Source organism: Podarcis gaigeae (assembly GCF_964106915.1).
Source record: "Podarcis gaigeae genome assembly, chromosome: 3".
NCBI classification, from domain to species: domain Eukaryota; kingdom Metazoa; phylum Chordata; class Lepidosauria; order Squamata; family Lacertidae; genus Podarcis; species Podarcis gaigeae.
The window spans coordinates 75,612,519-75,624,246 of NC_139680.1; the positions used below are offsets into that span (position 1 = coordinate 75,612,519).

The 11,728-nt window shown below is 39.8% G+C and overlaps 1 protein-coding gene across 2 annotated transcripts in view; it reads left to right on the plus strand.

The window, feature by feature from the left end:
- Nucleotides 1-10,598, plus strand: part of MAP3K21 (mitogen-activated protein kinase kinase kinase 21) — a gene marked incomplete at its 5' end in the record, with an annotated part of 34,027 nt that extends 23,429 nt beyond the window's left edge. The window contains 5 exons of one of the 2 annotated variants that reach the window (XM_083732216.1): nucleotides 2,727-2,843; nucleotides 3,344-3,494; nucleotides 5,015-5,109; nucleotides 6,127-6,885; nucleotides 7,986-10,598. In XM_083732216.1, coding sequence (XP_083588342.1) covers nucleotides 2,727-2,843; nucleotides 3,344-3,494; nucleotides 5,015-5,109; nucleotides 6,127-6,885; nucleotides 7,986-8,371 — 1,508 coding nt within the window. In that variant the 3' untranslated portion in view covers nucleotides 8,372-10,598. The remainder of the gene's footprint in view (nucleotides 1-2,726; nucleotides 2,844-3,343; nucleotides 3,495-5,014; nucleotides 5,110-6,126; nucleotides 6,886-7,985) is intronic. The other variant, XM_083732217.1, reaches the window with a different exon arrangement.
- Nucleotides 10,599-11,728: the final 1,130 nt, after the last annotated feature.

Below are 11,728 nucleotides of genomic sequence, written 5' to 3' on the forward strand. Positions count from 1 at the left end.
TTGGGTCTGGTGTGGTTGATTGGTGTTGGCGTTCTGTGTGCCTCTGGATCTGGTGTCAGTTTTTGTGGGGAGGGCTAATTTCCAGATGTCTGGCAAGCGGGATGTGTCGTCACGCTTGTTCATGTTGTGAGGGTGTTTCTCTATCTCGATGGCACAACTAAGTGCAATACAGCCATCTTCTCAGGAAAACTCTTCACAAAGTTCAAGAGGTCAAGACACAAAGACTTTAGCAACTAATCCACACCTAATGACCCACCTAAGTGGTACTCAGGATATCACTCAAGAAATCACTCAAGGTATCTCTCAAGTAATTAAGGAACAAAAGAAGAAAAGGCACACTAGCCTGGGAACTTCCTCTCTGCCCAGAACATTGGAGGCTAGACACCACACCCCCTCTACAGTATTTATAGGAACTCAAACATTGAGATCCCGCTCTGTTCCAGTAACAAGAAGCCGAAAGCACCAGCCTGAAGATGACGAGTGAGACCTCGTCGAAACGTCGCCTAGACACCCCAACTTTTACACGGGAAGACACCCGAGGACACCAAAACCTGCATTCCTGTACCCGTGAAAATCTACGAAAGCAAATATATATATATATATATATATGAGAAAAGAAACATGAATATAGGTGGGCAGATAGCTGAAATGCATCTTGAGATTTTCAGTAGAGTTACTGTATGTTGTGTGTGTCTGCCTGCCTCTGTGCACGCATGAAGGGACTTTTACATTCAGCTTAGTTCCAAGTGTTTTCCCCTTTCACACAGCCTAACACTGGTTAATTATTCAGTGTCTTCTGTTTGAGGGTAATAAATTATCACTCCTGTTTCCCAGAAATGAAAGGGGCTATTGTCTGTCTGTCGTTCAACCTGGATGTCTTGTAAACAAAAGATTATTTTCTTCTCTTTGAACAGCATTTTCTTAATCCTTTGTTCCCATTATCTTCTGTTCTTTCAGACTTGATAGATAAAGCTGAAGGGGAGTTCTTACAGACATTTAACTTGTGTACTTATTTGGCTGAAGCTGAAACTGTTTTCTTATTCTGTGGTACATTTTCTCCCTTCACCTAATTTTGGGCTGCACTGCAGTGGCATAATGAAAGGAATGGGAGCCCCTTCAATACAGTTTAGAAACAGAGGTCTAGTCACCTTTGTCTGGAAATAAAATTCCAAGGCCTATCACATCAGGTTTTTAATGAAAATAATCAAAAGGGCTATAAAACGCAAGTTCTTCCTCATGCAGGATTTATTTTTAACTGTTGGTAATGCTTGTAATCAGGCTTTATTGATTTGATTTTGTAAATGTGATTACCAACTTGGAAGTTTTCTAAAGTAGGAGAGGCTATATCTCTAAATTTGGTTTCTTTAGACAATTATACATTGGAACTATATGTTGAATATTCATTAGACTTTGAACCCAGTCTTGAATATTTTTGAGAGACGCCTTGAATTGGACAGATTTTTTAAATGAGTTTGTAGTTCTTTCAATGAACAAGTAAGCCTGCAAGCTTCCCACCACCACCATAATCCTTCTCAAGAACATAAGATGTTAGAGTTGGAATATTAGAATTGCCTGGGATCTACGGAACTGAGAAGAAAAGAACGTATGCTGGCTGTACAGTTATGGAGTCTGTGGTGTGCAAGTCCTTGAAGGGGCCACATGCACATTAGGCCAAGTCCTGCATAGAGGTTGTTTCAAGGACTCTTGGGATATGTATACAGGAGAGGATATTGAGATGTTTTTTTAAATTTTTTCTAATGCAGTCACCTCCTTTAGAAATGGATCTTTGTATCCCAGTAATTGGATCCCTGTGATTGTAATCTGAACAGAGAGCATTAAAAACCCACGAAAGTTCCAGTGTAACTTTACCAATTTTAAAACAAAAAAATTCCTTCCAGTAGCACCTTAAAGACCAACTAAGTCAGTTCTTGGTATGAGCTTTCGTGTGCATGCACACTTCTTCAGATACCTTCATGCGGCTCAATGTGGTGCCTTCCATAGTTCCAGTTACAGATAGGTAGCCGTGTTGGTCTGCCATAGTCAAAACAAAAAAATTCCTTCCAGTAGCACCTTAAAGACCAACTAAGTCAGTTCTTGGTATGAGCTTTCGTGTGCATGCGGGTGGGGTAAAATTCTCTCAACCCTATACAGCCAAGCTACTAACCATCTAAACATGCTTCATTCACATCCATTCCTGTTTCTGTGTTGTATAATAGTGTTGTGTGGCACAGCAACACTTCACTTAGTAAATAATTATTATTTTCCCTGTTGTTAGTTATCTGGGCAATGTACAAAATAGCTCTTGTCAGTGGGGCTGCCCAATCCTCTTTGCTGTATCAGTGCAACATTGTGGCCAGGTAGTACACTGGATTAGATGAAACATGATGACTATAGCGTGGTGTTGTGTCTGAACTGGAAAGCTGCCACAACACAATACATATTGCACTATTTCAGCAGCTGTTATATCCAGTCCTAAAGATTTGTTGTTGATGATAGTGGTGGTGGTGGTGCTGTCAACCATAGGATTTGACTGCTTAAAAATGGATCACAGAGTAATCAGCTCTGAACACTTACCTTTTACCTCCAAGAGCTGGAGAAGCTATTCCTAGGATGAATGGAAGGCCTCTGTACTTTGGGATGCGTGGTTAAGAATATGGTATTTGCTTAATACCAAGCTGAAGTGCAACTTGGTATTTTCATCTCTATTCTCTTAATTGTTTCTTCAGTGATTTCCAAAACTGACCCAAATACAGCTAATGGGCAAAGAAACAGTATATATGTATACCATCAAGATGTAGATATCACAAGCGAATATGAACTTCCCAATGGGGTTAAGAAAAAAGGCAAGACCACATTAAATCATAAAAGGTGTTGGTTAAATTAATTTCTAAGCTAAATTTGTATGCACTGATAGCCTGAGCACTTACTTGGATATCCATTCCAGAGATTGTGTTTCAAATGAATGCAAATGCATTAACTGTATATTATGACTTTGCCCTATTAAGTTATATCACAAAAGGCATTATTCTACATGTATATCTGATACAAGTGCTCAGTAACTATAGCTTGCCAAGATGTATAAAGAAAAATCAAAAGCATGAAAAGAAATCAGACATTTTCTGTTGATTGGCTTAGTTTCTTTTCTTACTTCCTACCTTCAGAGATGAAATAACTCTTTGCCTGCTTGAATTTGATTTTATCTTAGCTGTCCTTTAATTTGGGGGGGGGGGGTGTAATCTCTTTTACAGTAGCATAATGTGAATGCTGAAGCATCGGGTATTTTTGGATATGCACTGCCATAAAGCCATATTGCTTGGAATTGAGATCTTTCATCTTTCTGCAGTGACCTCGGATGAGAGCAACAAAACGTGGGGAAGGAGCACAGTTTGTCATCAAGAAGAATTTGAAGATGTCAGGCGAGGCTTCAAAAAGAAAGGGTGCACATGGGGGCCAAGCTCAGTTCAAACAAAAGAGCGTACGGATTGTAAAGAGAGGTATGGCTGCTATGTGGCATGAGGAATGCAATACAAAGGTGGTGTTTTTGTTTTGAGAAGCTTATAACCTGTCCTTTACCTGGAAGTCCCAGGGCTGTTTAGAATACAGTGGTACCTCAGGTTACATACGCTTCAGGTTACAGACTCCGCTAACCCAGAAATAGTACCTTGGGTTAAGAACTTTGCTTCAGGATGAGAACAGAAATTGGGCGGTGGCAGCGTGGCAGCAGCGGGAGGCCCCATTAGCTAAAGTGGTGCTTCAGGTTAAGAACAGTTTCAGGTTAAGAACAAACCTCCGGAACGAATTAAGTACTTAATCTGAGGTACCACTGTAAAATGAATGCAACAGCACCTTAAAAAAACCCAGTATGCATATGTAAACTTATATATACATTTTATAGTATATTTGAATCTGTTTGATCTGTAGTCTCGACTTTTGCCCATCAGGGCTAGTTGGGGATTGCCTGGGGAGGAAACTGTATTAGGTGCCTTGAAGGAAGTGGCGGTATAATGATTCTTGAAGAAGCCCACTCTGGACACTGAAATGTTCAAAACACACACACACACAGACTCCTTCTGTGTACTGTGTACTGTACACAGAGTAATCTGGGAGTACTGAAGCTGGTTTGTTTAAATTATCCATACTTAATGCTGACTCTGGTTCCAGATTGGACAACACAGGAAGCTGTGGTTAATTAAAACAGGAGTGAAATGAGAGTACCCCTAAACATTTTTTAAAGAAAAAAAGCACTGGCTGTAATGAATAAGAGTCAGAAATTCTGGCAGCAAAATTCAAACACTGTGGGGAGGGCAGAGGGCAGAGACAATCTCTTACTTGAAAACATCCTAGGTTTTTACTTAATGCAAACATGAATTACTGGAGTTTTAAGGCACACAATTTGAAGCATGCCAGGGGTTAAACATTTGGAGATGTCTTGTTCAGATTTATTCTGAAAAAAGTGCACCCGCTTCACCCACTTCGTTGCTTGAAGAAAATGTTGAGAACCATCAATTATACAAAAGTCCTGTGGCTTAGCTACAAACTACTGACTCTGGATCTCGAAAATGAATAGGTTTTATCTCTTAATGCAGTGCAGCAAAATGAATAGTTTCAAACTCCTGATTAACATTGTAACATTTGTATCAGAGATGTGGGTTTTCCAGAAAACCTTGAATTGGAAGATTTTCCACTGTCCTAAATCACTGAAGATTTGATTCAACAAGTTTATAGGACTTTATATATATATAAAAGGTCATGCTCTGCTTGTATACTGTAGGAATGTCCTGAAATTTTTGTTTTCAATCACCAAAAGTAGTTTCACTGCAGGAAAAGGATGGGTGGGATTAAATAAAGTCCAAATCATTTGTTTCAAGCAAGCCAACTTTTAACTGCTGCATAGGAACTGTAACAATAGCCAGATCATGTTCTGTTGGTTTGTCCCGTTAAGGTTTTTCATTTTCTTAGCTATCTGTTTATCAAGAGTGGTTTTCTTCATACTAAAGATTTTCTCTTGTTTCAGAATAAGACCTCTCTCAGATGGCAGTAGTCCTTGGCCAACACTTTTGATGAAGAATCAGAAAGGTGTTCCTTTAGCGTCTTTGTTCATAGACCAAGGTGAGTGTGCATACTATATATAGTGATATATTATAGCTATATATGGAAATACTCCTTTTATTTTTCAAGATCTTGTGGCATCAGCACTCAGAATTTAACATGGAGTTCATAAGAGTAGTTAAAAACCCTAAAACAGAAATATTCCAAATGAGATTTAAGGTGGAACCATGTTCAGAGACAAAACCATGTTCACACATCATGATAAGCCAGACTTCCTTGCTTCTTGTGGCTTGCTGAGAACAGACAACAAACCACGGCTTTAAGGTGGCTTGCAACTGTGGCTTGTTAGAGAGAAGCAAGCCACAGCTTCTGATTTGGACATGAAGCATAGGGGAGAAGTAAGGATGGAGCAATTGGACAGTGTGCATCAATAATCTGCTCATTTTCACTAAGTCATATCAGTGTGCATCAATAATCTGCTCATTTTCAGTAAGTCATATTAAGCCATGATGCACAAATGTGACTAATGTCCAGTCATTGCCATGTGATGTAGCCAGCAGCAAATCATGATCTAGGTAGTCTTGTCACGAACCTGAAAGTCTTTAAATGGAGACGCTTGGAGTTTCACATGGGGTTTCACATGCAGAACATGAGCTCCACCACTGAGCAGAATTTCAACTTTATTCGTCTTATTTGCTACTCCAGAGACATTCGTGAACACAGGAGAAATAGCAAAATAGATGGTATGAGCATACAGCCAGCAACTACATTCTTAAAAACTAAAAACCAAAACTTAAAAACTAAAACCAAAGAAATTTGCCATCTAGCTCTTCAGAAGGGCAGTTTATCTGGGTGGTCAAGTTGAAAAGCAATTGCTTTATTGTTTACTTGTGTGTGATTAAGGTTTCTACTTATGATATGATACATGATAGCTTCTCCTCTTATTTGTTTTGGTGTTTGAATGCACTTCACAACTCTGCAGAGATATTACAGTTGCTAAGCTTTTTTAAAGTACATACTGGTAGTGAAGAAGAGAATGTTATACTTGAATGTCAACAACTTAATGTCTCTATACAGAGCAGAGGCTTTCCTCTGAAGGTCTGGATACTAAGCGACCAAAGCAATTAAAGTTGCCAAATCAGGCCTACATCGATCTACCTCTTTGGAAGGATGACCAAGGATTTAATTCTGCAGAACAGGAGAGCTCTGAAGAAAGAAATTCAGCAAGTTCTGCAAATAGCACTCCACAAATGACCCCGACAAACAGCCTCAGCAGAACATTTCAGAAAAAGAAAACTGACACAGTGCTTTATGGATGCGGGGTCCTCCTTGCATCAGTAGCACTGGGCGTGGATATTAGGGAGCTGAACAGATTTCAGGCTCCTGAAGAAGTACTGCCCAAGGAGGAAAAGAAAAGGCGTGATGGAATATTTCAGCGAGCTTCCAAGTTTCACAGAAGTGCAAGCCCTGTGAGGTTGCAGTCCAAGAAGGAGGAAGCGCACATCCCTTCACTATGTCCACCCGCAAGTACTGTGAACCTTTTCTCTCTTTCTTCTGCTTCCACTAAATGCCTCCTTCAGTCTGACAGTGAAGATACAATTACGAGCACGCTGTCCTTTAACAGAGATGCTCCCATTAGACACTTTTTGTCTGAAAGTCCTGCGAGTAAAAGAGAACAAATGGCCAAAGCTGATCCTGCTGCTGATTCTAATGAGCCATCTCCCCGTCTTCCTTTGAGGAAAGAATCTCAATTCATATCCAATGCCTCTTCCTCAAAAGCAAGAGCTTTGGGTCACAGACGAACCGTGTCAGATGGAAACCCATGCCATTCCATAAGTGAGTAGCAAAATCAATCAATCAATCAATCAATCAATCTGTAATTTGTTTTGTTTTCTTTACAAAGTACTCTGACATGATGATGACTATTATTATCATTATTTAATAATTTCTATATTGCCCTTCATCCAAGGATCACAAGACACTTTACAATATAAAAACACAAAAATGCATGCCATAGTAACAAACAAAAGCAATAACCTTACCCCACACAATTTAAAAGGCCATAGATTGTTTAATCAGCAAAAAGCCTGGGAGAAGAGGAATGTTTTTGCTTGGCATCTAAAGATATGTAACACACGGACCTAGTTAGCCTCCCTGGGTAGAACATTAAATAGGTTTGATGTAATCTATTATACAGCTGCCTTACTTTTCAATTTGCTAAAAACGTTAGCTAATTTCTAATATATATATATTAAGAGGAAGCTAAGTTGACCCGTTGATGTGCATAATAGCTGGCTGTTATGTGCATTCACTAGGCTTCATGGAGATTGTGCATATAATCCTTCCACGAAGAAGGAATTGTGCATATTTCCCAGTCAATATATATAATCCCCAACAGGCCTTGGTAAATGTATATGCAGTGATGGACTTTTATACATTCTCTGGCCATTATGCATAATTTCCACCAGGCTTTGGGGAATATATATATTTCTAGGCAGCGGGCTAAAAGCAGCCCAGAGAGCACAGACTGCACACTTCTGAACAAGAAATAATAATAATAGTAATAATAATAATAATTAATAATGGGACATGTTTTTGGATATTATGCAGAGTGACTAGAAAGTGTGCATATGACTGAGTGAATGTACAAAATATTCCACAGTGCCTGCTGGGGATTATGCATGGTGACTGGAGAATGTGCAAAATTCAGCAGAGAGGTGCACATTCCCTGTCTTTGAATGTTGCCTGTTCAAATACATGTCAATGTCATCATGGAAGGATTCTCCATACTCCGTTGGGCCTGGTGAATGTGCACAATGGCCAGTTATTGTGCACATTAACTGCTCATCTTAAGTTCCCCTTAGCATATACACTGTATATGCACTGTCCTAGGGTTGTTTTAAATTTGTCTTTGTTGCCTTTTCCCTCCGCTCTAGGTAATGGAATTGCTAATGGGGCTCCAGAGAGTGTTCACTGCCCATCTCTCCAGCAAAGAAGCAATCCTTCACCTGTAAAGCAAGGTATTGTCAACATTATACCAAGACCTCGACCTTCTTCTCTAAGAAGTCGGCTAGATCCTTGGCAGGCTATTCCACAACGTCGGAAGTCAAGCCCTTTTGAGTCTGACGGTTCAGAGCGTGATAGAGGTTCAACGGTTAACTCACTGACAGACACTGATGAGAGAACTAAATCCCATATGCCATCTTTGCTGGATATTGATGTAGAAGGTCAAAACAGTGACTCTACAGTGCCTCTGTGTAGGTTGAAGAGTAAAGCATGCCGGCCATCGATATATGAACTGGAGAGAGAATTCTTGTCTTAAGTGCCTTGATTTTTTTTCCTGTGCCCTTTCTAAAGAAACATTTTCTGTGCATGACAACTTTATGCTGCTTTTCACCTAATCTTTTTGACCAATAGTGCTGGTATTACACCAGGCAGAAAAACATTAAATATAGAAAGAATTACCTATTGAGAAAGATGCATTTCAAACTGTGTGAGCAATCTAAATGAAATCCTGTTTTGGCCAGTTATAACATTATAGTATTCATGTGAAATAAATTCTTGAAGGTATTTTAAGATATTGAGGCATTATTAAAATGTAAAATGGATAGGTTTTCTGAAATTGATTCTTCTAAATTAGAAGTTGTTCAGAAGTGGTGCCCTTTTGGTAGATTTGCATATGAAGCAGAAATGAAATTGCCTTTTAATGGAGCATCGTTAGTATTTTTACCTGTCTGCTATGCCAAGGACCCCAGTGCATGAGTTGGAAGCCCTTTTTCTCATGTGCTGGTCTTTGTTTTCTTTCTGTAGCTTTCGCACCACTTTGAGTCCCACTCCAGAAGGTCTTCTGACATTCATGAGCATAGTAGGGTGGGGAGTGCCAAGAGCCCCCAGTGTACATGGGGAACACAATACACAACCCTTTGGATTCTGCCCTTTATTTCAATCATTAAGCGTAAGGTTTGACTGCATTGTGAATTTTGAGACAATGGAACCCACCACTGAAACCACAGTCCTCTAATCCAAAGCCATAGATGGCATTCCATATTCAGCTAAGGTTCCATAGCAAAAGGACATGTTAATTCTGAAGGATATGAGCTGCAATTGTATGTTGTATTTTGCTGACATGTTAAAGGTTTTCCGTTTTAATTTGTTCAGAGTGGTGAACACTCTCCTTGGGGCAGGGAGAGACTAAAGAGAAGAAATTACAAGTGTTTCTTTGGACTTAAAAGTATTATGTCTGCTCAAAAAATTTAAGACACATTGCCTGCTAGTTGTAAGCTGTGTGGTCTTTGTCTACTAGATAGTAATTAAGTTATTTTATTTGTTTATTGATTATTGTTTCTCTTCAAAGCATTTTATATTTCTGTCAGTTTCTTCTTTTGAAAAAAACCTTAGGTGCTGCATAGTACTTTTAAAATGTTGCCCCTTTGTATTGGGTAGAGCAGGGGAAGAGAACAATCCGGCCAGTGGTCCAGATTCCATCCCCCCCCCCCGCCAGCCAAATTTGACAGATGGCTAGGGGCACTCACCTGCCAAGCACCTGGTGTCACAGTGATGTCAGTGAGATCGTGGTTTGAAGTCCCAACAATCTGCTGACATTCGGAGCCCTGTGCTACATTTTGAAGCCTGACAATCAGCTGATCAGTGGGACTTCAAAGCATAGAGCAGGGACTCTTTGTGAGTCACCTGCAAAGAGTTGGGGGGGGTACTTTGAAATCCCAACAATCAGCTGCTTGTCAGGCTTCAAAGTGCTTGCAAAGCACCCTGCACTATGCTTTGAAGTACTGTTGATCATACCACTTCACAAGCTCAGTACAGTTCTGAAGCACTGTGCATGGGGCTTCTGACAATCAGCTGACTGGTGGTACCCCATAAGCCCCTTTTGGACCAGACCAGCTGCCTTTTACCTGTCCATACCTGACATCAAATATGAACCTTTTTCATAGAATCACAGAATTGTAGAGTTGGAAGAGACCTTGAGGATCCTGTAGTCTGACCCCTTGCGATGGAGGAATATGCAGATGTCCCATAGAACCTGTAACCTGTGGTTTTCTCAGCACCACATTCGAACAAACTGAATTACCCAGTGTCATGTGATTAGCAGGTGGGCATGGCGTAGCCAAATGGCCTGGAAAGCCAAATGGGAAGGCCTGGTGTACCTAATTAGGCCCAAGGGCTGGAGGTTCACCACATCTGGTGTACAGTTCAATTGAGATTTTGTGCTTTATCATTTAAATCTTACACTGATTTAGTTCTTTTATATAAAAGAACTCAGGTGTATAAGAAAATCTGGGGAAGCCTTGCATGTAGTTGGTGTGTATATCTGAAGTTTATGATAAACCCCTAGAGATCCGGAGACACTGTGTACGGTCCTTTTTTCTGGAATGAGAGACTAGCTTTGGATTGTGCAGTAATACGCCGTGGAGTTTGTTTCTCTTTGCCTTTGTCATGACTATCTCAGGTTTCACAATCAAATGCCTTGTAAATGTTTGTTTAAATCCATTTTTTAAAAATTCGTTTTCGCAATTAAAGTTAAATGGATGCTCTATGAAGTCCCATTTATTTCGGTGAGAGGAAGATAAGTGCCTGCTTAGCACACTCATTTAAAATCATTGCATTGCATCCAGAGAAGATTGTTCTGATCTCTCCTCAAGGAACAATGATACACACACACCTAGTACAGCCTCCACAAAAAGCCTGCACACCTTCCCCCCCCCCCAGCAAAAAACAACAACCCCACTCCTGGGACGGGTCCTGGAAGTCTAGAGCAGAATGGAGTATGTGGAGGAATTGGAAGGAGCTGCCTTCTGGTTGCAGGAGTGTTGTTTTTCGCCCACTCATACAAATCGTCTGCCAGAGCCGCTGTATTTGAGGTACATTCTATTTTGGCTGGATTGTGTAGTGGGTTCTGATTTCTTCATAAAACAGTATTGCCAAAAAGATGTGTGCCTGCCTGCCCAAATACCTGTCTAGAAGTTATGCTAAACATCAGTGGTAAAATGTAGAGCAATACTTTCAGGTAAATGTTAGGGAGTGCTTTGCATTGAAAAAACTGCCCCAAAAATGAACTGCCCCCAATAAAAAGATTTCTTTTGTTTGAAAAGTTTAAATCCTCATGTCGATTGCATAATGTTTTCCTATCCAATTGTCTCCTGTCCCTTTGAGCTGTGCTAGAACCAGTTGCTCTTAATATAAAAGGCAAATATTACCAGTAAAGTTAATTGAGTTAATTAATAGGGTTAGACTCAGTAGCCTAATTCCATCCCATTTCAGTTTTGATCAATCTTTTATTTTTTTGTAGATTTTTTTCAAAGGATGAAGGGATGCACAAAAATTGCACATTTTAAAAAAACTTTTGCATAAAATCTGCATTTTTAATGCATTCATAAAATTGTCTCAAAAATGTAGATTTTTAAACATAATATTCATGTTTTTGTGCACTGAAACGGTGTAGTGAAATCTGGGCCTAGTTGCATTCCAATTTCATTCCAATTTGCAAGCAAGATTGGGAGCCTCAAATCCAATTGGTCTGTGCCCAATTGCATTCCAAACATTCTTCCTTTATCCCTATCAATATCTAAAGGACATAATTAATTAATTAATTAATTAATTGATATAGCGCCCTTCATCTGAAGATCACAGGGTGGTCTAAGGTTATCTAAGGAACCACCTCACT